General features: G+C 43.3%; 1 protein-coding gene across 3 annotated transcripts in view; it reads right to left on the reverse strand.

Annotated features, from left to right (window-relative positions):
* The window catches only part of Pbx1 (PBX homeobox 1), a 314214-nt gene that overhangs the window by 22505 nt on the left and 267021 nt on the right, over nucleotides 1–24688 (reverse strand). For 2 of the 3 annotated variants that reach the window (XM_031388596.1, XM_031388613.1), the window contains one exon: nucleotides 11215–16321. The exons of the other annotated variant lie outside the window; for it this stretch is intronic. In XM_031388596.1, coding sequence (XP_031244456.1) covers nucleotides 16229–16321 — 93 coding nt within the window. In that variant the 3' untranslated portion in view covers nucleotides 11215–16228. Of the gene's footprint in view, nucleotides 1–11214; nucleotides 16322–24688 lie in introns of those variants that run through there. 3 annotated transcript variants of the gene reach the window in all.

Consider the following 24688-nt stretch of genomic DNA (forward strand, 5'->3'; position numbering starts at 1 on the left):
CCAGTTAGGCAGGATGGCCAATAAACCTCAGGGATCTACCTGTTTTCATGTCGCCAGCCTGGGCGTATAAGTGTGTGCTACTGTGGCTATTTTTATATGGGTTCTGGGGTTATACTCACACATCAGAGACTTGCACAGATGAGCCATCTCCCCAGTCTCTGAAAGGTACGTTTTTATCATACCAGGTACTCTCTGGGGCCACACCAGCATCATCTTTGGCCCCAAATACTATCATTATCTCTTCCGTGGCTCTTTATTTCCAAACTTGCTTGCTTGTAGCCTATTTGCAATAGTTGACAGAGTCATACTCTTTAACTTAAATCCCACCACACTATCAGTCTTGAGTTTCTACTTCCCCAAGGCCTACAAACTCATGTTCATCTCAGGTCTGCCCGCCATCCACCATTTCAGACCAGAGCACCCATCTTAGTTACTTTATATTGCTGTGACAAGATACCACGATAAAGGCAACTTATAAAAGCAAGAATTTTGGGGGCGTGTTTGTGTGTATTACAGCTTCAGAGGATTAATTAAAGTCATAACCTTCATTGTGGGGGACATGGTAGCAGACAGACAGACATGGCACTGGATGAGTAGCTGAGAGCTTATGTCTTGCTCCACAGGCAGGAGGCAGAGAGTGCTAACTGAGAATGATGTAAGCTTTTGAAACCTCAAAGTCTACTTCTAGCAATACATCCTCTACCCAAAGGCACACCTACTAATCCTTCCCCAACAGTTCCACCAACTAGGGACCAGTTACTCAAACATATGAGCCTATGAGGGCAATTTCTCATTTAAATCACCACATTCTACTCCCTGGGCCCCAGTATGCTATGGCCACCCCATAATGCAAAATACATTTAGTCCAACTTCAAAAGTCCCCATAGTCTTTCAGTCCCAACATGATTTAAAAGTCCAAAGTCTCAAATGAGACTCAAGGCAGTCTCTTAATTATAAGCCCCCCGCATGATATCAAAAATTGAATTACATTATTTCAGCATACAATGGCACAGAATATATATTAGCAATTCAAAATGGCAGAATGATGAAATGCTGGACTAAGCAAGATTAAAAACCCAGAAGGAAAATTCCAAACTTGTACCCACACGCCTGAAGTTAAAGGGCTCAGAAGGCTCTGACCAGGTTTGCCGACTGCAACAGCTCCTAATCGCTTTCTCCTCGCTGAGACAGACACTCTATTTGCCTTGAAATTCCTCAGATCTCTTAGGCATTCTCTAGCCTCACAGCCTTTCATGGAATATTCTTTCTTTCTGGAACAATCTCAGTTATCTTAAAGGGTTGCCCTGGTGTCTTGCAGCATCCGTTCAAAACCATCTTGTCATCCAGTGTTTGGGATATCCTTGTCTTGGCTCACCACACTGCCCCTGCCTGCCTTTCTTATCCTTCTGCCTGCTTGGTTCACTGGTTTCTTTACTACATGATTCCTTTCCCACTGGAATCAAAGCTCCATCGTAACAGAAAACGGAATCAAGTGCTCTAACAGTGTGAGGTCTGTGGCTGAGGACAGCTGTGAATGTAGCCGAATACAAAATCACAAATTACTTATGACATTATGAAATCGTTTTGCAAGTATGTGTGTGTGTGTGTGTGTGTGTGTGAATGTATGGATGTAACTGCACGTCCACATATGCACACAGAGACAAAGGTCGAGGTTGGGTGCCTTCTTCAATTGCTATCCACCTCATACTTTTGTCCCAGGTGTCATTTAGCCTGTAACTTACTGACGGGGTAGGATGATTGGGCACTGACCCCAGGGATCTACTTGTCTCCCTCCCTAGTAGTGATACTACAAGTGTACACCTTTGTGCCTGGCTTTTCTCTGTGGCTTCTTTGGGTAACTGAACTCAGCCTCTCGTGCTTGCGTGACAAGCCCTTTACCAACTGAGCTACTTCCCCACCCTCTCAAGAACCTAAATATTTTAAAGAAATGGCATGCTTAACCTTTGGAAGTGTGTACGTGGAACTGCCTTTAAAGAGGTAATTTATTTCACACTTGGTCCACGTTCTCTCTGAACCCCTTGCTTCTCTTAGCCCTCTTTTTGCTTTTGGACTACCCTGGTTTCCCCTTAGAGTAATAAGAAAGTCTCTGAGCCTTATTTCAGTGGCTTCAGTGACTCTCTCGTGACTTTTCTTTCTCTCCTTAACACCTCTCCCATAATGCTTTGTTCCTCCGTATCCCCCCACCCTTCTCCTGTTGTTTTGGTTCTCCTCCTTCATCCTCTCCCTGCTCTCCCTCCCTCTCCCTGCACTTCATTTCCCTGTCTTTCCTATATTCCTCCTACTTTCCCTTATTGGTTCCTTTCTTTCCTCTCTATTTTTCTTTCTCCCTCCTTTCTTTCTGTTGCAGGACACCGACTAAGTGACCAGTGTGGCACTTTGTTCTGTGTTTCTCTGTAGGAGTCATGTGGTCCCTTGGGGTCTGCTGATTGATGTAAGGAGATGAGACACTTAAGAGAAACTGTGCTGGATCCAAGTACAGGGGGAGAGCACAGAGGAGGGAGTGGTGAGCCTGAGAAGCACATTTGTGACTCGGAAGACAGACACCTGCCTGAAGAATGAGCATGACTCCACTTGGGAGGGTGGCAGTGAGGCAGCCTTCATTCCAGGCATTTGCCATCATAGCATCAAGAACAAATAAGAAAGGTAAAAACAAGGGGCTCAATCTGGACTTTTGTGGGTGCTAAGAGAAGATAATTCTGAATTAAGTTTGTAAGGATGGGTAGCAAAGGGCCCTGATATCTATATCTAAATATTTCTTTTTCATTCATCCTAATATTTTCTTCATAGGTTCACTCCAGAGCAGCTTGGTTTAAGACATTAATTGTTGGTGGATTTTAGTGATCTCAGGCACTGGTGTTTCCCTATCAGCCAGCTGCCAATCAGCAGAGTTTGAAATGGGTGGAAATGAATTTCTGTGTGATTTGGGGGAAGGTGGTGTAACTGTATTCCTAGCGTAGAAAGAGTTCAGTTTGGGACCATTCAGTACTATCATTACTTTGTATTACTTTGTATTACTTTTGAATATTGTAGATTTCAGTCTTGGGTCCTTCCAATTTTCCCTGGTATTTGATCATTTCAAATATTCTAATCATAGCATTTTTTTCGTCCCTTAATAGATTATTTCAAGCCTTCCAACTGCAAGGATGTTTTTATTTAAACCCACAGCTGTTCCCATAATTCAACCTAACATTCTGTTTCCTCTTAGCTTATGTTTTTGTTAATGGATATAAAGTGTTAATGGACAAGTAGGGGCGCATTTATCCCAAGACCCCAGGAATTCCAGTTGACTTTTGATCTGTCTTCAGCGTGTTTTGGCCTAACCTATCTTCTGGGAATGAAAAGCATCTCTTGGTACATTGGATGTGGCCACTGCAGGCTTGCTTATTGAAGAAGTGCAAAGTAGGTATACAAGACAGGTGTCTGTCTGACGACCACAATGCCTTAAGCAACAATCCCCTGAGGTACCAGCCCAAGGAACTCCAAATCCTCAGCAGAGATCTGCCTTATTGATAAGGAAAGTCTTGAATAGGGAATGTCATTAATTAGAAATAACGTAGGAGCATATGAAGAAGCAGGGCAGTAGATCTAGGAATAAAAGACTTGGTTCTATATCATTGAAGGTCAAGGTACAGCGATACGACTGCAGTAAAGTTGAGTGTGGATGATGGACGGTGAATGCAGTGGAATCAGGTGCAGAGGGGTCCTTCATAGTTAGCAGTGTAAACGTGGAGGAAGTCAAAGCCTCCCAGGGCCTGTACCGTGCTCTGTCCTTAGGTGTTCCTGGATGCTAGTTTAGACCAGGCTTCCACAGAAGGCCTCGGTACTTGCATTGTTTGAGATGTGATTCCCATGAAGCTGCTGCTCCTCATGTGGACTTGTCAGGAGCTACAGATCTACAGATCCCCAACCTTTCGGGTAAGGTAGAGGGACTCGGAGGGTTTGCAAATCAACCCAAAGGCTAGCACGTGGAGAGAGAGCAGCGTCACCTGAGGGGAGATGTTCCATACTGAGAGACTGCACGCATCTTTCCCCCCTTGTAGTGAAATCTCTGCCACCTTAGTAATAAGAAGGCCCGGACACGAGCAGAAAGAGGAAATAGGGATTCTTATTCTGCTGTGCATATTTTAGTGACTTTGTAGTTTTATACTAGACCGACTCGGCCTGTCTGACTCTGAAGCATGAAGTCAGTTACTTGTTTGAAGAATATAACATTTTCTTAATATATAAGAGTTTGACATGTCTGATGGGTCAGAATATTCCGTGCTATCATTTGGTTAGGGCATATAAATTTTCTTTTACTTCATTTAGTTATTCATGTTGCCTTTTCGACTGTCCGAAGGATAGGTGTGTCAAATGTTTCACTCACTGGAGATTCTCCCCCTTTTCTTTGATAGAAACACAGGATCTCTGTAGAAAACATGTGAGACCTGCAACTCTTAACATGGGAATGTTAAGTTAGCATTGTTGGAGGGGTGTGCATCTCAGGAACATAGATTTGTTCTCAACATTGTCATCTGGGTGTGTGTGGGTGTGTGGGGTGGAAGGGCATCTCCTGATGCAAAAGAACGAAGGCTTCTCTATATCCTACCTGCTCACCTACTCTGTGGTTAACGGGAGGAAACATTTTAGTGTATTTCTACAAATTCAGGGCTACAAAAGACCTCTAAAAGGCACACACTGGGACTAAGGAAACATTTTAGTGTATTTCTACAAATGCAGGGCTACAAAAGACCTCTAAAAGGCACACACTGGGACTAAGGAAACATTTTAGTGTATTTCTACAAATTCAGGGCTACAAAAGACCTCAAAAAGGCACACACTGGGACTAAGGAAACATTTTAGTGTATTTCTACAAATGCAGGGCTACAAAAGACCTCAAAAAGGCACACACTGGGACTAAGGAAACATTTTAGTGTATTTCTACAAATTCAGGGCTACAAAAGGCTTCTAAAAGGCACACACTGGGACTAAGGAAACATTTTAGTGTATTTCTACAAACTCAGGGCTACAAAAGGCCTCTAAAAGGCACACACTGGGACTAAGAACCAGATTCACCTAGATTTTTCAGGAGGAAATGGGATCAATACTTTTTTTTAACAATAAATTTGCAATTTTGTGATCAAGATAGAAGCCATGGGGAAGTCAAGGAGAAATGAGGGAGAACACATGGAGCAGAGAAATGACAGTGGGGATATTTTAGCTGCCCGCTAGAAAGATTGAGAGAAGAGACAGAAGGAGAAAGAGGAGGGCGGGGGGTTAGGGGGAGGAGAAATGGGAGGTACACAGGGGATGAAGGGAAGAAGGAGAGGCGATAATCATAGCTAATATTTCTTTTCAGTAGAAGCAGGAACGAGGAGGCTATTCTAATTGGTAATAGTTCAAGGATGACAATGTGCAGTGAAATATATTGGAGGAATGGCACTAATAAAGAACACATCTTTCACCTTTACTGTTTGACAGGTAGTACGCGGAGTGCTTTTCATGTATTAACTCATTTAATCCTTCCAGGAGCCCTATGAGGTAGATGCCGCGTTTAACGATATCTCATTGTGAAGGAAATGGGGACACAGAGAGATTAAACAATCTATCAAAGGCTATATACCCTAGTGATAAAACGGGAAACGTGCGCAGGGTGAACATCCCTTGTCTGATATGCTCAGGATCAGCTGTTATTGTACTTTGTATTTTTTTCAGATTTTGAAATACTTTTTTTCTAAATTTAGATATAATGAAATACATTTGGAAGGAGATTAAATTCTACACATACAATCCACTTATGTTTCAAATACATTGAACAACCATCGCCTGTAAATAATTCTGTATACGTTTAGTGCTAACCATTGCTCGAGGCCAGGTGTGGAGCTTTGCGCTGAGCTATCATACCAGTGCTCACAATTTTCATATGCTAGATTGCACTGGATTCCAGATCTTCAGGTCAGAGGCACTCAACTTGTATCTCCCATCACTCGGGGCAACTGGATACGTGAGAATTCCTGAGTGGTGAGTGGCCGGACAATGATTTCTTCTAAGGAAAGAACTGTCAACAACCTAATAGGTGGCTTCAGAATGGAGCAGGTCATAGAAGACCAAGGCTGACTTGAAGTTTGCAGCTTCCAGCTCTGTCCCCTCCTCTGCTGTGTTAACCACCAGCGATCTGTGATTTTAGTCATTCATGCCTCTGCAACCAAACCTCCACAATCCCTAACAATGGGGACTGAGCTGAGGAACACATCCATGCGCAGGGGAAATGCATGCTAACTCTAGGGAAAGAAAATGTTGTACCCTCGGAACCCTTCCATTTAACCCATGTACCTCTCACCTGTCTGTTCATTTATATCCTTTAGCAGCAAAGAAGGACATATAAATGGAGTAGGTACCTGAGTCCCATAGCTGTTTCCACACATTACCCAACTTAAAGAGGGGATTACAGCCTAGCTACAGCTCCTGATCAGACTCGATGGTTGCATACAAAACAACCATCAAGTTACCAGGGTAGTCTGTTAGATTGAGCCCTATTGAGCCCTAACCCTTCTCCAAATAACTAGTGGCAGCTTTGGTCTGAGTTTAAAGACATCTCCCTGATGCTGGAGTGAATGTTGGTGTAGAAAAGCTCTCATTTGGTTTGAGAAGTGGTTTCAGGAAGGTCCAGAATGACAGTTAGTGGACCTGGCACTTAAGCGAGTATGATGTAGCTCTGTTTGGTGCTCAGTGAGCAAACACCGTGGAGACCTTACGGAAAGGAATCCGGAATGCACCGAAGCAGCAGGTAGAAAGATGCTTGGGAGTGCGACCAGAGATGGTCTCCCGAGTGACTCAGAAAGGGGTCCTGGGCGACTGCAGAAAATGTGAGTGCACTTGAGAGGAACAACTAGGAAAGCAGAGTGAGACAGTCAAGTTATTAGTCAATTCTCCTTACTGCCATTTCTGTGTGAAGGGAAATTGATGAGCTGTGTGCTCTAAAGGCATAAGCCCAGAGATGGGGCTCTTTGGAGAGATCCTGATGGAGAAGAATCCTGCTGGGGCATAGGTGGCTGAGTGTGGGAAAGCATTGTGGAATTGGAGGAAGTAAAGCTGAGCAAGACTCATTTGATGCAGTGGAAGCTTTGAATAGAGCCAGAATTTGGGTGAGGGGATTAAAAATATAGTTTAGGAAACTATGGCAAGGGAAACAAATGTCTAGACTCAAAAGCAGAGAGAATGAGCTCCATAGAAAGAAAGAAGAAGAGCTCCAAGAGAAAGAAGAGAAAGAACTAGGGAAAGAAGGTGTCCAGAGTATTTGAAACACTTCCAACTTGCTTCCAAGAAGCAGGGAGACCAGGAAAGGACTGTTAAGAGCAAATGTCAGAACAGTTAGTTTCTGTGGACATGAAACAGGCCCTGTCACTCTGGCTTAGGCCCACAGAGCTGAGGGAAGGTGAGGCTCTGTTGGGGGGTTTGTGCGCAGGGGACAACCCGCTGCCCTGCCGTGTATGTAGAGCTTGTGCTCAGCAATTGGCAGCCGATTCCAGCTGAGCCCGGGGGAAGGGCAGAAGGGTCACAGGCTGGACAGTCTTGCAGAAGAGGAAGAAGCAGAAGTCACAGGGGTAGAGTGACCTGAGGCTGGAGGTGCAGGCCTTAACGGGAAATGGAAGTTGTATGGAATGTTAAAAATGTGTATGATACCGGGGGAGGAAGGGAACCTCAAGTCAGCCCGTGGACTAGAGGGGACCCACTTTTACATTGCTGAATTTTTCATAAAGGCATGAATATTTCAAAGGTCATTCTCAGAGCGAAGGAGCAAAATGCATAAGTTGGGTTGTTTCCCTGAGGGTACAGGAAGCAAAGTGCGAGATTAACCTCTTGTTGTTGGCTTTTTCTCAACATGACAGTTGATACCAAGCTACTGGGACTGCAAGACTAAGAAACGTTTACTTTTACTTTCTCCAAACACTCTCTCTTTTTCTTGCTTTCTCATCAAACTACCAAAGCACCACTAAGATCAGTCATTACCAATAGTCAGGTGACACTCTAAGTCCTGGCTACTTCATTTTGCAATTGGAGCTGGGGCTCTACTGGTGTTTTCTGTTTCGCAGATAAAGTTGGTCTAAGGATAGAGTTCATGTGCTCTGCAAGTTGATTTCTAGGGAAAAAAGGGGGGAATACTAGGGAGGCTCAAGGTTAGATTAACTGAGCATTGGAAGAAGGAAGGCCCTAGACCCCAGTTGTGGCAGTGGAGTGTGAATGCACTTGTGTCTAATAAGCACAATAGGCAGTCAGAGAGGATGGAGCTGTAGATTAACATCCTTTTGGATTTTAATTTATAAGAGAAGGAAGACTTTATTTTGAACTTTAATATCTCTCTGGGTACTTATTAATAAAAGATTCATATTTGAATACATACCAGCACTTCAGACCTCTTATGCTATGAAGGAATGCGTGTTGATAACTGCTGAGCTCCACTAGAAATCTGACTGGGTAGGGAGGGGTTGGGGAGTGACTTTGGCTTAGGGCATGGTGAAACCCAAACATTAATGATTGTCCTACCAGGTCTACCCAGAGCTATCTGAATTAGGCCTTCACTGGGTTCCAGGCAGACAAGACTAAGACAGTGGTTCTTCAAAGCACGAGGCCCTGGCCAGCACTCTTGTGGCAACCTATTGTGACTTTTCTCTCTCATCTCCCAGCACCGCTGAAGATTAAGGATGTCTATCTGGGTGAGAAGCCACAGATTAAAACCCTCTAGGAATAGTAGCCCCTACTGCACTTTTATGTGGATGTATACACCTTAAGTTTTTGTGCAGGAATAACAGCGAAATTCTTGCTCCATAGTGCCGTTCTTCCCTGTGGTCCTGTGTTCAGAGGGCAAGCTTAAGCCCAAGCTTCTTGGATTCACCCAGTGGGCAAAGCCATAGAACTGAGCCTTGAACCACTTCTCACAAAATGACTCTAATGCAGAGGTTATGTTTTGGCCACCCAAGATATATACCATTAATATTTTAGCTATATTTCTTCTTTGAAGGTGAAAATTGGTAGAAATATAGAAGAATATGTAGGAACGTATGGATTATGAGAATGAGCATGTCTGACTTCCCAGTTTAGATCTGCTATGGTCTAAATGGTGTCTGTTGACTCTATTCTACGCTGGACTCTGACTTTTATATGAGGCAAGGTATTTGAGGTGTGGTGCAATCAAGAGTGAATCAACAGAAAAATGATACTCTTGCTTTTACAGAACAGGCCTGGGGGAATCTATGATGGAGGTGCTGTCCATAAGCAGCCCCTGCAAGGTGCCCAATCTGCCAGCTCCTTGCCCATTCAGAACAATGAACAGTACAATATTGTCACTTATAAATTATATAGTATAAGATGTTCTGTTCCAGCATGAATGAACTAGGGCATAGCCTACATACAGTCTTCTAGATGACTCCTGGCCAGGAGCCATGAGTCTTTGAGGCAGCCATATGAAAGGGGTGACTTCCTGAAGATGGGGGCAAGGTTTTTGCCACTCTCAGTAGCTCCCTCCTCCTAGTGACCCCAGGTTTGGTGCTGAGGTTCAAGTTTAGAGACAGTTTTAATTTATAAGAGAGGGATATGAGTCATATTTGATTCATAGGAAGATGTTGGAGAACATGTTTGCTTGTTCTGTTTTCTCTTTTCCATTCTCACATTTGCATAGCAAATGTACTTCTGTTTCCTCTCCCTTGAAAGGGCAATATTGGGGTACATATCCCTATATCCTGGCACACCCATTTCTCAACCTATACAACTGAGGCATAATGCAGCTTTGCCTAGAATGGTGGCTAGCCATATATTTACTTGGTATGTGTCTACTCAGTGACAGGCATATAGATTTGTCTTGTTTTTTATTTTGTTCAGTTGGCCAATCTAAAAGGTATCATGTGGAGTTACTATGAGGAAGTGGCTGCCTAGCTAGGGAATAGTTTTCAAGGCTTCCACTATTATCTCTAGACCTTAGACTTGGAAATCTAAATGCAAGTCTTGGTCAAGGTTTTCAAGAAATGGGTAAGCCTCCTTCATACCCCTTCTTCCTGCTGGCATGGTATGGTAGATGACATGTGTGGGTGATGAGCAACAAAGAGCTGGATCCCTAGGTCACAATATTGGGAGGAGGTACCGTGACCGGAACATGTCTTAAATTATAGCACAGTGGTAAATTTATTTGATTTGTATTTGACACATACATTTTTGGCTTATTCCTTCCTGTAGCTCTATATGGCTCCAGTGAATTCTAATGAATGTGTTATGTGGGTGAATCAGACGAATTATTTCTCCAAATAATTGGGAAAGAACTTAGTCTGAATCTGCCTTTCACACACACGCACACAAAATGTGTTCCTATGCTTAAATCTGAAGAAAGAACCTGAGACTTTTGGCCTCTGGAAAGATTTTTAAGATCACTTATGAATAGTTTTATTCGTCCAAGGTCATTGACACTTCATTTGTTCAATAAAAAAAAAAAGAAAACTTAATTCCAACTGCTTCTCTGTTGGTCTAGTTTTGTTGATTGGGATGGGGTGGGCATATGGTGCTACCTCAACTTTCAACTGCCTTCCTCGGAGATGTAAAACATAACAATGGGAAAGGAAATGCTTGCTTAGAACTGTGCTTTTGGTGGGATAATCTGTCAGGGGAAGATAAGCAAGTAAATCCATACCATTCCAAAGAGAGAAACATGGTGTTGAAGGCAGGGACATGTACTTAAAACACTGGAAATACTGACTAACAGATGGTAACCTAGGCCAGAGGCCCAATGAATACAGATAAACCATCAGGCTGAATGCTTCAATGGGGCAGTAGACATAACCGATTGCAGCTGAGCAGATTGCTGGAGTGACGTCTAGAATATTTTGGAGAGTCCACAAGTATTATTCATAACCTGGAGGCTTTCCCTTGAAACATCTCTTGAGAATGACAATTTCCCTTATGACCAGACCATTCTAGTTAAGGAAAAGATAACCCACTGGGGAGACAGCTAGGAGCAAATGAGCTTCTTTCTCCCTCTCTCCATCCCTCCCTCCCTCCCTCTATCCTTCTCTTCCTCTCTCCCTCCCTCCCTCTGTGAAGCTGGTAGCCTAGACTTTGCCTGACTAGGGTAATAATTTAAAGCACAAGTGACAGTAATCCTGGCCCATTTAGGGAAGAGAAGTTGCCAGCACATAAGAAGTCTGCACAAAATACAAGTGTGTATATATATATTTTTGCAACAAAAGAAACTATTTATTTGGAATCTGCATTACCAGTACAAATTAGGAGACTGTAAAACCTACATCGTGTTAGTATCATTAGAACACAAAAGTTCAGCTGGAATCGAAGGGGACAGAGGCCTGTGCTCGTACAGAAGCAGGAAAGCTTAAACTTTCAAAAACCAAAGTAGAGCCGAGCTTTGCAGGTTTATACTCTCAATAATAAGGAAAAAAAAGTGAGGGGGGAGATAAAACCAACAACCAAAGGAACACACTTCAAAATGAAACCCCCAAAGGGAAGAAGAGATAGAGAGAAAGAGGGGAAAACATTCAATGTTTTATTTATTTTGACGAAAGGGAAAGAAGTAGTTTACAAAAAATAAAATAAACGTTTCCAGAAAGCTTTGAGCTAGGCTGGAAACCACAAAGGTGACGTGAAAAGGGTGCCTTTCATCCCTTAGGACATAGAAACAAGACCTAAGCTGTCTCTAGGTGGACTGCTTCCTACAGCAGAGTTCCACTACTCAAGCTTATCTTCTTCGTGTAGCTGGTTGGAATTCTGTCTGCTTTCTGAACACCCGAGTGTTTGAGTGACCAGTGTCCGAAACTGACTGTCTGTCCAACCGCATGGCTTTCTTTTTCCCTTATGACTAATACGGACTTTCTGATGAAGCCCATGTGGCAATTTAAAGAGTAAACCTCACTGGAGGAGGTTAGCAACCAATGCACCAATGGAAAGATAGGTTCTTAGCATTCTTAGCCTTGACAGTGGCTCCTCACTTCACCCACACTGCACCCAGAATACGGGACTCTGGATTCCAAAAAAGATGGGCCCACAGCCTGCTTCGTGGATTTATTCTACTGGGTAACGGGTGGTTTCTGTGGCAGTACCACCTGTTCTGTTCCAAGAGTTCTGCCCGGAGAAAGATCCTGTCTTGTTGGAAGCATTCTTGTGGACTGTTGGTGTTAATCTGGGAGAAAGAAAGCCCTTGGTTCGGACAATCAGAATCAACCAAAGCCTTTGTTTTTAATGTAAGAAATCCCCTGGACAGACCCCATAAGTATTTAAGGAAGGAAGTCCCTGCCTTGCTATCTCAGGGACTACTGGAGTGCCGTACACCCTGGGCATGCAAGAACGCAGGGACATGTGGCCATGGGCTTTATCATTGGTTTGGACATGGACTGAAGCAAGGTAGAGCATGGAAGCAGCCTTCCCTCCCAGGTACCTGTTTTCACATCACCCTGTGTACATATGTAAGGAACAAACCCAGCAAGACCCACAAACCCAACAGCGGAAAAAGGAGCACGCCCCCCTCAAATAAACCAAAAACCAAAAAAGAACGCAAAACAAGACTTTCTCTTTTTTTTTGTATTTTTAAGAGCAGGAATAAAGAAAAGAATTCATTTCTGGGTCTCAAAATTAATAAACATAATATGTTAGGTTGAACCTATTATGTTCACTATTCCAACCTTTTTTTTTTCTTTTTTCTCTTTTTTTTCCTTTTTTTTTTTAAGTTTACAAAATGAATTACGGTCACTTTTAAACATTGTGAAAGAAGAAATGGATGTACACACCTTGACACTTTTCTAGCATTCTTGAACTAATTCACAAATGCAAGAAAATAAAAAGGAAAAACGGGAGAAATGAGGAACATAGGTAGTTTGGTGTCCAAAAAAAAAAAAAAAAAAAAAGTATGCAGGAATGATGTGTATTGTCACAGAGGGAAGGGACACTTCCACTTCCTGTTTTGCGTGCTATGAGGGTCATTTTTAAAATTTTTTTTATTATAAACACTATTAAATTCAGACCGCTTTTTTGGTTTTTTTCTTTATCTGAATATACAAGAACATTCATTATCAAATGTTCATCATCAATACTACAAAGAACGAGACACAATTCGCAAGAAACAATGGAAAATGTTAATAAAGCTGAAAGAATTATTGAGTATTTTTTTTTTTTGCTTTTTTTTCCCCCCTAAGAGTTTTTTTTTTTCTTTTTTTTTTTTTAAATTTGAGTTTCTGTAGTTTTATCTTTTTTTGGTATCGAAGTCAGGTTTTTCTGGGCAGAAAAACTAAAGAGGAGGAAGAAGGAAGTGAAGATAGGTGTGAGCAAAAGCAATCAAAATAATAATAATAATAATAACAATAATAATAATAAGTACTACTACCACGGGGAAGGAAGTGGAGAGAAGGTGCCTGTGGGCTTAACAGCTACCCAGAAGTCCATTCTACTCTAGCAGGAAGAAGTGATGATAAACAAGTTACACGGTGGCAACCCCAAGGTCTGCTACCATTTCTTGGAGAGAGTTGCTATTGTGGAAAACAGAGCATCCCCACTTGTACTAAAAGACTATGAAGAACTCCCGGGGCACAGTTTTTTGGGCATCTATAGCTTTGACCTGACTTGAAATCCTAGAGTTTCTAGAGACACACTCTTTCCACTTCTATCCGGAGGCTGCCAGTGGGCACGGAGGACAGACTACCGGCTAAGTGTTGGACCTAAAGGAGGCCTAATGAAGTGCTGGGTTGGACGTGGGACTCTCAGCGCAGCTACTTCCTAGAGAGAAGCATTCTGTGAGGGTGGCACCACTGTGGCCTGATCCACTCATGTCCCTTCGTGGGTTTCATCCAGAGCTGGGGTCACTCTGGTTTCCAAGCGAACCCTTCAGCAATTCTTATAATTTGCCCCATGTTAAATGATGTGATCCAACCATGCTTCTGTGAGTGGTTTCAATATATTCCTGCTACGAAGACAAAGATCACCGGTTCTCATCACTAACACACACACACACACACACACACACACACACACACACACACACACACCCCTCAGTCTCCTAAGATTTCCAGGTATATATGCTGACTCCTCCAAACACACATGAAGCATGTTTCCTATTTATCACTGCATGTGGGATGTGTATGGTGCTGTGGACTTGTCTCTCAGCCCTCCTTCCTGGGAATCTCCGAAGCAGAAGAGTTGTAATAGAGAGAAGGACTTGCAAAGGCCTCATAATTGGATTCAAGTTGAAACTAATAAAACCAGGTTCTACTCCTCTAGTTTTGAATCTGTTCTCTATCCTAAGATGACAAACAGACCAAAACCAAATTAAAGAAGCCTCTGAAACACTCTGTCACTATGCGATGGCATCAAGGTACTGATAACAAACAAAATTAGAACAAGAAAATCATATATTGTTCTGACCTAGCATGAAATGTTCATTATAGGGACACTGCTTTCCCTGACCAGCAAACCTAGAGATTAAATATAAACAAAACCGGTTTCTTGGGCCTCTTACAAGCCCTTTGGTGAGGCAAGCATACCATTCCCATTTTACAGAGGAAGTACATGAGGCCCCAAAGATTGCTGACCACGTGCCACTTAATCTACTGTCAAAGCCACCATCTTTATGGCTGGCAGAACCAACTGGAGAATTTAAGCTCAGGTCATAAGCAAGACTGCCTTTCTAGCAACTATGATTCTTTGTCAATCCCTTGGTGTATAGATAGATTACTGTGATTATCTCTAAAACAACAACAAAAAAATCCATCATCCTTACTCTATGATTCTTATGCCTTCAAATTAATTAGTAAAAGTTAGCCATATACTTAAATGATTCTCCTTTCTGGAGGAAAAATCCAGAACGAAGACCATGGCTTACTCTAATATTTTTGAAAAGACAATATTATAAGAATACAAACAAAGCATCCAAATCTATCATAGACATGGGAAGTCCTGTGCATGGCTCCCTGAGAGCTCCAGAGGTCGTAGGAATGAAGATGGTTTACACTTGAATCCTGACCCATGTTCATAAAGTCCTGAATATCCTACTGTGGTAAGTACATGCTAATGGGTCCTAGGAGCCCAGCCACATCCTGCTTCTCTCTCAGGCTCACCAGATAGAGCCCTATGATTGCTAATGTACATATTTGTATGGGATATGATTGCTGGGATATCTACGATATTTTGATATCTGGGAGACTTCAGAGTAAATGCTGCCAGAGCCTTCTGCAGGGGAGGTCGCTGATGAAAAGTTAGTAGCATCCTGCAAAGCAAAGCTGTGAGCTTGTGTATGTGTCCACCTGTGTGTTATGTATATGTGTGCATGTCTATGAAGGGACAGTGCAGCCTTTCAGAATGAGATCCTTCACTCTTTATAGATACCCTCATCAGAAAGGATGCCTCTCTTACACCTGGCTTGCCTGAGGTTCTGAACATTGGACGGTCAGAAGCTCAGCATAGACTGTGCCTCTAAGACCAAGAGCTGTTTCTAGAAGGATGAGAAAGCTGATAGGAGTCCTGCCTTTGCTGTTCTATGTGCCCTCACCTGTCAGACTTCTTGCCTAGGGCTCAACTTGATGGAGTTACTACATTGGGACATGTGGCACCTTTAGAAGCCCAGTTATGTCAGTCCCCAACAAACACCTGGGGCCAGAAAGAAGAGGAAGAAATCAGGATTGTTCCCAGAAAGAAGGGGGAAATGGAGACAGAGTGGCTTGGAATGAGTAGGGCAGTGTGGTGTATTCCTGCTAAGAGGTAGTGAGAGTAACAAAGGAGACAGAAGGATTGCCTGTCAACATAGGGATGAGGGCTCCTAGTGAGGTAAATTTGGCTCCTCAAACCACCAGCATGAAAACATACAAATGCTTTTATTGTTTTCTTTGTCATTTGTTTTTCCTTTTTAAATTCCTCTAATTGTGGGGAAAAAAAATCCTTCAGTGAAATAATAAAGGGCAGGAACCGGGAGTCTATAACAAAGAGCAAGGGGCCAGGGAAGATGACAGAAACCAGTCTGACAGCTGGAGGCAGGGAAGGGTGGCTTCTACCCAGAAAAAAAGGGAAGAGAGTATAAAGAAGTGTCCAGATTGGCTGAAATAGCATCCCAAAGAAGAGAAGGAGACTCTTAGTGTGTTTGCTGATTGCTTCGACCTCCAGTCTGACCGCTTCAGCGTTGGGAGAGAAACCCTCCCTCCTGCCCCTGTCCCAACTGCGGCACAGGGTCAGCCGGGATGCGATTGCTGGGAGATCAGTTGGAGGTATCAGAGTGAACACTGCCAGGGCCTTCTGTAGGGGAGGTCACTGATGAAGGGGTAGTAGCATCCTGCCAACCTCCATTAGCCTAGAAGGGAAAAAGGGAGAGAAGTCAGTCCTCTGTGATCAGGTGGCCTTTTTGAGCAGACAATGACAATGAGGCAACTTGTGGACAGGACTGGCACCTGGCACAAGGGGACACCCAGAAAATGGGCTCATAGGGTCGTAGATGGTAATATTCCCCCCCACACTCAGATGAGTTCCTCCTCCCAGTGAGCCTTTGGATCCAAAGCTGATACCTCCCACTTATGTGATATGTTTGCAGATTCTGCAATTCAGCCCAGTCATCTATGAAGTGATGGCTGCCTTCTAGTCAGGAGACATGAGAAACTTAGTTTGGTTTTAATCTTGGCAACAAGTTAGACACTGATATGGGTAAAGTACCTAAACATGGCTGGCTTTGGCCTCCCGTGGGAAGAAGAAGACTGGCTTAATTGTTTTCTGAAGTTCAGTCTAGCTCTGTGTGTCCTGAGTGTTTATGGGATACCAGGTCCTGGTCTACGCCAGGGTCTAGAATCTCATTGGTACGTAGCGATGAGTGAGTATAGTTGATCTATTCAAGGAAGGGGCTAAGGCAAGACCATGAATGGCTTATAATTCAAGACAGATCCTGATCAGCTGTTGAGCCTGTTGTTAAGAAGGTCAGAGTTTCCATGAGGGCAATACTGTGTCTTGTTGGAAAATAGGAAACTAACATACTTAGCAGAATATGTTGTTATGAAGAGAGAAGAGGGAGGACTGGAGAGGGAGAACTAAATGGGAGAGGGATGGAAGAGAGGGGAAAGGGAGGGACTATGGGAAGGGACAACTAACATTAAGGGCCACTTGAGAGACCATATGGGACCCTGAAATTAAAGAAGCTTTCTAAAATGTATACATATGTGAAAAATATAAATGGAGTCACCAAATAATGGCAGAGACAATGCCCCAGCTAGACATCTATGCCACCAAGGAAAACCTCATGTAGTTGGATTACATCTACTTGAGTCATTGGCCAAAGGGACCCCATAAAGACCCCCAAACATCTCAGGCTGTTGTCAAGAATATTGGTTGCTCTCCACAAACTGGTGGTAAGGCCCTGTAGATAAAAACAACCCTTACATACTTCACTGAATGCAGAGAAATTGAGCTGGTGAGTAACTAGGGGCTTTATCCCCCACTGCCTGTGTTCACAGTACTGGAAGGTACTATGCATGTTATCAGAGGAGGAAGAACATTATCCATACAGTTACAAAACCAATGATCTATATTAGTGACCTGCCTACAAGATATGCTGGTACAATAGTGGAGCAAATGTGAAAGAAACCAATTACTCTGATTAAAGGCACACCTGACACTGTTAGGATGGCCAAGAATCTGAGACTGGATAAGCCATGGGCCTAGGGGAGAAGCAAATACTATTGTTTCGCTAACGAAGGGAACGATTCCTAATGACATTCTTCTATACTCATAGATCAGGGTCTTGCTCATTCACCATCAGAGAATCTTTTCTTGCAGAAGATGGGAACTATCACACAGAGTCACAACTTGGACAGTGAGAGATTTTGGAATGCTCAGCTCCGTGTGGGGTGACATCATCAAACGCCTCCCTCAAGGCTCTGAGCCCTATGTGAAAGACAAGATGGAAAGATTGTAAAAAAACCAGATGTGGTGGCATCAAAGCAGAGTCCTCCAGAAAGAGCAGGACTCCTTTAAATATGAATGAACAGAGACCACGCAGTCCCCACAGGGTTGTAGAGGTTCAAGCCAGAGAGTGCCCCAGCACTGAGAAGGGGAAAAAGGACATGGCTCCTCATCTCTAACAAAGAAACTATCTGCAATTGGTACCTACTTGCAAAGGAAAAAAATTAGTCTTCTTTAGTGGAGGCTTACTGGGTATATTGACCCACTTAAGGGTAGACAGCATTCTTAGCAGTAGATGGCCAACACTTTTACACACAAACACACACACACACACACACACACACACACACATACACACACATCACTTTTTTTTGTTTGTTTGTACTCAAGTCCTTTCTTAAATTTTTTTTTTGCTTCAAATTTTTTTATTAGATATTTTCTTTATTTACATGTAAATTTCTCCTTTCCCAGTTTCTCCTCCAAAAAACAAAGAAACAAACAAAAACAACAAGAACAAACCCCTGTTGCCTCCCCATGCCTGCCACCACACCCTCTCCCACTTATTGTCCCTGGCATTCCCCTACACTGGGGCACAGAACCTTCACAGGGCCGAGGTCCTCTCCTCCTATTGATGATTGAATTTGCAATCCTCTATTATACACATGCTGCCAGAATAATCAGACCCCTCCATGTGCAGTCCTTGGTTGGTGGTTGAGACCCTGGGAGCTCTGAGGGTACTAGTTAGTTCATATTGTCGTTCATCCTAAGGGGCTGCAAATGTCTTTTGCTTGTATTTTGGCTTCTAATTGTGTGTGTGTGTGTGTGTGAGAGAGAGAGAGAGAGAGAGAGAGAGAGAGAAAGAGAGAGAGAGAGAGAAAGAGGGAGAGACAGAAAGAGACAGAAAGAGGGAGAGGGGGAGAGAGAAAGAGAGAGGAAGAGAGGGAGAGAGAGGGGGAGAGAGAAAGAGAGAGTTACTTGTTTGTTGAGAGGTAATCTTTTGCTTATATTTTGGCTTCTAATTGTGTGTGTGTGTGTGTGTGTGTGTGTGTGTGTGATGGGGAGGGCAAGAGGGAGGGCAGACAGAGAGACAGAGAGACAGAGTCTTGTTTGTTTGTTGGGGAATATCTGGGAGGAGTTGGGAGAGAGGAAAGCATGATCAGAATATATTGTATAATTTTTTTACAACTGCAAAAAGACAAAATAGAAGGTGAGGGCTTCCATTCCACAAGGACAACATTATGTCTTATGGGTGCATCAGGAACTAATGTATACTGTAGAGAAGATGAACTTTGATGTGAACATTGAGAAGGGGATTCAAATGAAACATCCTGGCTACCACTGTGGGATGCATCAGAGTGGAAGTAAGATGGGAGCCTGAGAGCCTGACAGAGCCTCTGGAGGCCACGCGTACCAGGCAGGACAAAGGAGCTGTTCTGAAGGGCTTGTGGAGTGGGCAGACTTTACACTAAACTCCTCAGAACTGAGAGCGTTCAGGAGTGGTCTTTCTGTGACAGTAAATTCATGATTGATATGTTTGAGATCACTCAGGTCATTGCACGAAAATATGTCTCCTGTCCCAATCACTGTGTTCTTGGAAGTAATTTATCTCAACTCTGGAAATGGCAAGGTCAGACAGACCATGTCTTAGGGAGTCCTGGTTTAAAAAAAAAAAAAAGTTTCTATCCTCTGTTCTCTTGTTTTAATCTTTAAAAATTCTGGACATTATCATTCACGTTGTTATTCATTATAATTCACATCTAGAAGGGACCACCACCCTACTATTGGAAAACCCATAGTAAAGAGAAGAGAGAATGTCTGCATATTCTATGGGAACAGGTTACATCTCATTCACAAAGTGGCTGAGACACAAGAGATGACCTTCCAGGTCCATGGCCAAGATGGAACACAGGCCTCCTGACTTTTGAAGCCAGCTCCTCCTCTACTCCCTTTCCTTGACTTGGCTTCCTTTGCCATTGGCTCACGGAATGATGATTCAACTTTCCCAGCAAAGCCATATTTTTCATTCAAAACAGTTTCCGGCAGTCATTTTAGCATAGAGTAGGTTGTATCACATCCCTAAGAAGGAAAATGCCAAGTGGCTTATCCCCTGCAGTACCAAGAAGAACATGCCTCCCCAACTTTCGGTCCATGAACAACTGCTCTGAGCCCTGGCCTTCAGTCCCTTAATCTATCTATCAGATGGTTCTTTTCATTGCCTTCTCTGCTGGAAGATGTCTTCCACTTGTATATATTTAGGACATTTCATTGAGAACAGTGAAGGCACAATGAGAATACCAGAGTGGGAGAGCCTTCAATATTCCAGGGGCAAAGACTCAGCAGCAATAATCCAAATGAGAAATAGAATTAATTCAAAATCCTAGCACAGGTTGTCACAGGGAGACGGTGTTTCTGCTTTCCCACCCAACTAAGGGCATATATATTTTGGTGTCATTTGAGGCTTGCTAGGCACAGTGAGTGTATTTATTGCCTTTTCTACAAGAAAATCTATTAATGGTATTCATCTTTTTCCTTGGAATAAGAGGGTAAGCTTATCAATAATATTTTAAAAATAGACAAGCTTAAAAAGCAAAGTATTTAACACCCATAATCTACTACTCTGAGATAATTACTGTTAGCACTTTGATATCTGTCTATCTTAGTAATTTCATATGTGCATGTTTCCTTGATATTTTGATAGATAGATGATTGATAGATAGATAGATAGATAGATAGATAGATAGATAGATAGATAGATAGATAGGCAGGCAGGTAAATATGTTGTGGTGTACATAGGGCTAGAGGGGAGTAGGCAGGCATTTGTGTGTGTGCTGACTGTGCAGTATGAGATCTTAGGAGAAAGTGATAACAGATATTTAAGTACAACTCCACAAGATAGAGGGAAGTGCTAGGGAGGAAAAGCTACCTTAAGACCAATCTGGTACAAGTCAGGTAGAGAAGGAAATCCCAGGAAAGCTAGCATCTCTCTCATGGCACATGGCACAGGGGAGTTTGAGATGACCACCGCCACCTCACTTAACCATGCTATAATTCCATCCAAACAGTCATAGTGGGGCCCCTGACAGAGCGTTCAGGAGAGAACGTTAGCTGTGTGTATCTTCACAGGAAGATCTGGCATTCCATAAGGCACAGAAATACTTCAAGACTTCTCTGGATTATGTCTGAATTGAAATTTATCAAAGAACTAGAATTTAACTTCTTTTCTTAAAAATCCAACTTTCTCAAACCAGTACAAGATGTCAGGGGTACAGGGAACTCACAGATAGTAGATAAGCTTAGTTCAATCAAACATCAAAATGAACATTTTGCATATGCTAATTGGACCAGTGAAAGAGAATGTATGAAATTTGTAAATATATACAATAAATCTTCTAGCTTTATAATGAACCAAACCAAACCAACAACCTTGCACTCCACGTCTTCTTCCATCCAGAAGCCCAGAGAATAGGTACACGCACATACACACACCCCTTAGATTTGGCAATCACCATCCCAGGGCAAGATTCTTCCACATTAGCCCCATGCCCATATTCCAGGAAAGCTTTGTAGCCTGAATCAAATTGTGTAGTTGATCACCTTACCCAAGGATATACCCACTAGGATCCCCTGCTTCTTGCCAAATTCAAGAAACAGTAGCATAGGAGGTTCAAGTCAGACAGGGAGAAGCACTTTCTAAGATGCGTTCACGTGGTACCAAGAGACCTGGGAGAATTTCCTTCCCTAGGAGTGCTTTGTACAGTGGAGGACTGCCCGCTGCCGTGGCGGCTGGAAATGGGTAGCTCAGAAACTGCAAGCAAACTGAACCCAACTGCGCTGTCTTTCCCGTAAATCACTCAAGCTACTTCCGAGGGAATGTTCCAGCTTTAACGTAAGACCTTCAGAGGCCGTACCATCTTGGGAAACAGCTGACCTCGCTTACTGCCATGTTAACCCTCGGGAGCAATTCTTTCCCTCTTCCCTGACTGCGGGTGAATATTAAGCAGAAAGCTCTGCCTTTGTGTATTTATTATCTGGGCACAGTGAGAGGGAAGGATGCTTTCATTAGCCGCTGTGGGAGGGAGGCGGAAGCTAAGAATATGTTTTTTTTCTGCACCCCGACTTTCCTGTCTGATTCACACCGTCCTTCATAATGGACAACACTTCACAGTGCTCACCTCAGGAACCACCCTCGAGGACTTCATCTGTTTCGTTTCTGAAAACATTCCTCTTAGAAGAGTCATTTGCAGAGAGGGTGGAGAAGCAAGACCCTATCTTGACCTTTAGCTTCCCCAGGGGAAACTAGAAGCAATCGGACAGGTTGAACGTTATAGAGGGGAAAGGCAACAGGATAAAATTTGGAACTAAACGCTTCAGGTTCCCAAGGTAAGGAAAAGAAATAGAAATCTTCAAAACACAAATCAAAGATATTAGGGGACAGGGATGGAAATGCTTGAAACAAAAGTGACTCTTTATTTTGTGGGCCATTCCAGAACAGATTTTGCTAGAAGTATACCTAAAGACCAAACATGGCTGTCTGAAGAGAGAGAGGGATGAATGAGCTCCTAGACCAAGCTTGGGGCAATGGCAGCCTGGGAAATCCATGAGCCTCTATTTCTTTTCTGCCACTTTTCTGGAACCAGGACAGGGGCCAGCAGCCAGCTGTCTCTTCCTGGCTTTTGCGGGGTCTTTAGGCTGGTGGGTGGGCTGTGAGCAGTCCTTGTCCCATCTCCTTTCCTACTTGCTCTTCCTCTGTGCTTACCTTAGCAGCGCGCTGTTGATACAGAGAATTCATCACCTGATTTGACAGCCCGAGCAAGCCTGGCACTAAGAAACTCTCATTTGCAACCCAGAAATACGCTGAGGTGCCACAAACTGGCTGATGTCAGCACCAAGTTGAGCTAGATCTGCATACGAGCCAGATGCCATTATCAGAGATGCCTTTAGCATGGAAGACGAGGTGTACGTGCTTCAGGCCCTCAATCAGCTGGGCTGGTGGGTCAACGAGGAAGCAAAACAAAGAACATGGATATATCCTGTCTTCTCCTTTGGGCACAAGTGGGTTAAACATACACACACACACACACATACACACACACACACATGCCTCCTCTGTGTCCCAGACACATCAGTTAACATGGAAGTTACACCTTAGATCCACGATCCTATTCTCTCTTGTTCCCTCCATCCCTTTCTCTTTGCCTCTTCTACTGCTTTTTCTTCCTCCTTCTCCCCGGGCCTCCTCCTCTCAAATATGGCCAGAGTCTCACCATGTAACCCAGGCTGGCTTTAAAATTGTGATCCTCCAGTCTCTGGTTCTCAAGTGTTGGTATTATAGGTATGTGCCACTACACATGACCTTATTTCTTGTTTTTCTATCAAGCTAGAAGAACTATGTTTTCCTAATGTGCTTTCCCAAGATAACCTTTCGAGTGCTTGCCCAGAGAGGCTTTGGAATGTCAAAATGTGGTACAAATATGATTGGAAAGTCCCCCAGGGGTCATCCTCTAGTTTAAAATTTCCCAGGAAAATTTACAATGGGAAACAGCTCTGGGCTTAGCCTGGCATTCCTCCAAGCTTATCTCTAGCTGCCCCAAAGGGATCTCTCGAAAATGTAATTTTGATCATATCACTGCCCAGGGTAAACCTTTCGAGACTTTCCATTGGCTTTAAGATGAGGGTCACTGTCCTCATCGACTCTATAGCATCTTTGATTGTGTTTATCCCCAAGCCAACACTCTTGTTTACTACTTCAACAGTCTCAGGCTACTTAGGGATTCCCATAACACAGCAGCTCCACTTCTTTCTCCTTGAATACAGTGCTCTCAAGCATTCAGTGATATCCACTTATGTAGAAGCTCTTTGCAAGACTGAGTTTAATTACCCTTGCAACTGGTTCCTTGCGGATGTCCATTTCTGCACCAGGCTCCTCAAGGATATGTACACACCTGGTCACCCCACCTATCCCACCCCATCGCATGTGTTCTTTCGCAAGACCCAAAGCCCAGCAGCAAGGTTGTGTAATGTCTCTGACTCCAAAGAGCCTACCACAATGTCTGACACATCACAAATTTTGATAGATGTATCTTGAAGGGAACATGAAATAGATGTGTGTGTGTGTGTGTGTGTGTGTGTGTGTGTATGAGGGGGTGGGGTTTCCACAGCATCCATTCCCCACCAAGGGAAGATACAGGAAGATCAGGTTTCTGAGCTCTACAGTGAAGTCTGAGTATATGGAAGCAGCGAAGTACATTTAAAATTTATTCAAAATACCAAGGCGAAGTGAGTCTAGCGTCTGGGCAAACTCTGAATGCAGGCTGTAACCTTTCCCTTACTTACTACACAGCCACCAGGGAGACAGCTGATTCCAAACAGGTTACTATGATTAACATTTACATGATGGTACTTTGTATCCAGGGAGAACAGTGGAGAAGGACATTGTACAGGGCCTCACATACCGCCTCAAGAAGCAGCAGTGTCCGGAAAGAGTCAAGGAGAAGGTACATTTCTTACCTGGAATCCAGACAGTTTCTAGGTCACCACTTTGAGTATTGGGAAAACTCTAAAATGTGCAGACACAGCTCCTAATGGTCCCCCACAGGGGCATACTTCCCTATCTTTTCTCTTCCCAGGGATGAGACCCCCATCCATTTCCATCTTAAGATATGGGAATGAAGGTGGCATGTCTAATATAGAATGCCCTTATACACACCAGGTATGAATTTTTTGAAAAACAAAAACAAAAACAAAACAAATCACCAAATACAGATTTTTTGAA

This window comes from Mastomys coucha, unplaced genomic scaffold (assembly GCF_008632895.1).
Source record: "Mastomys coucha isolate ucsf_1 unplaced genomic scaffold, UCSF_Mcou_1 pScaffold1, whole genome shotgun sequence".
Lineage (NCBI taxonomy): Eukaryota > Metazoa > Chordata > Mammalia > Rodentia > Muridae > Mastomys > Mastomys coucha.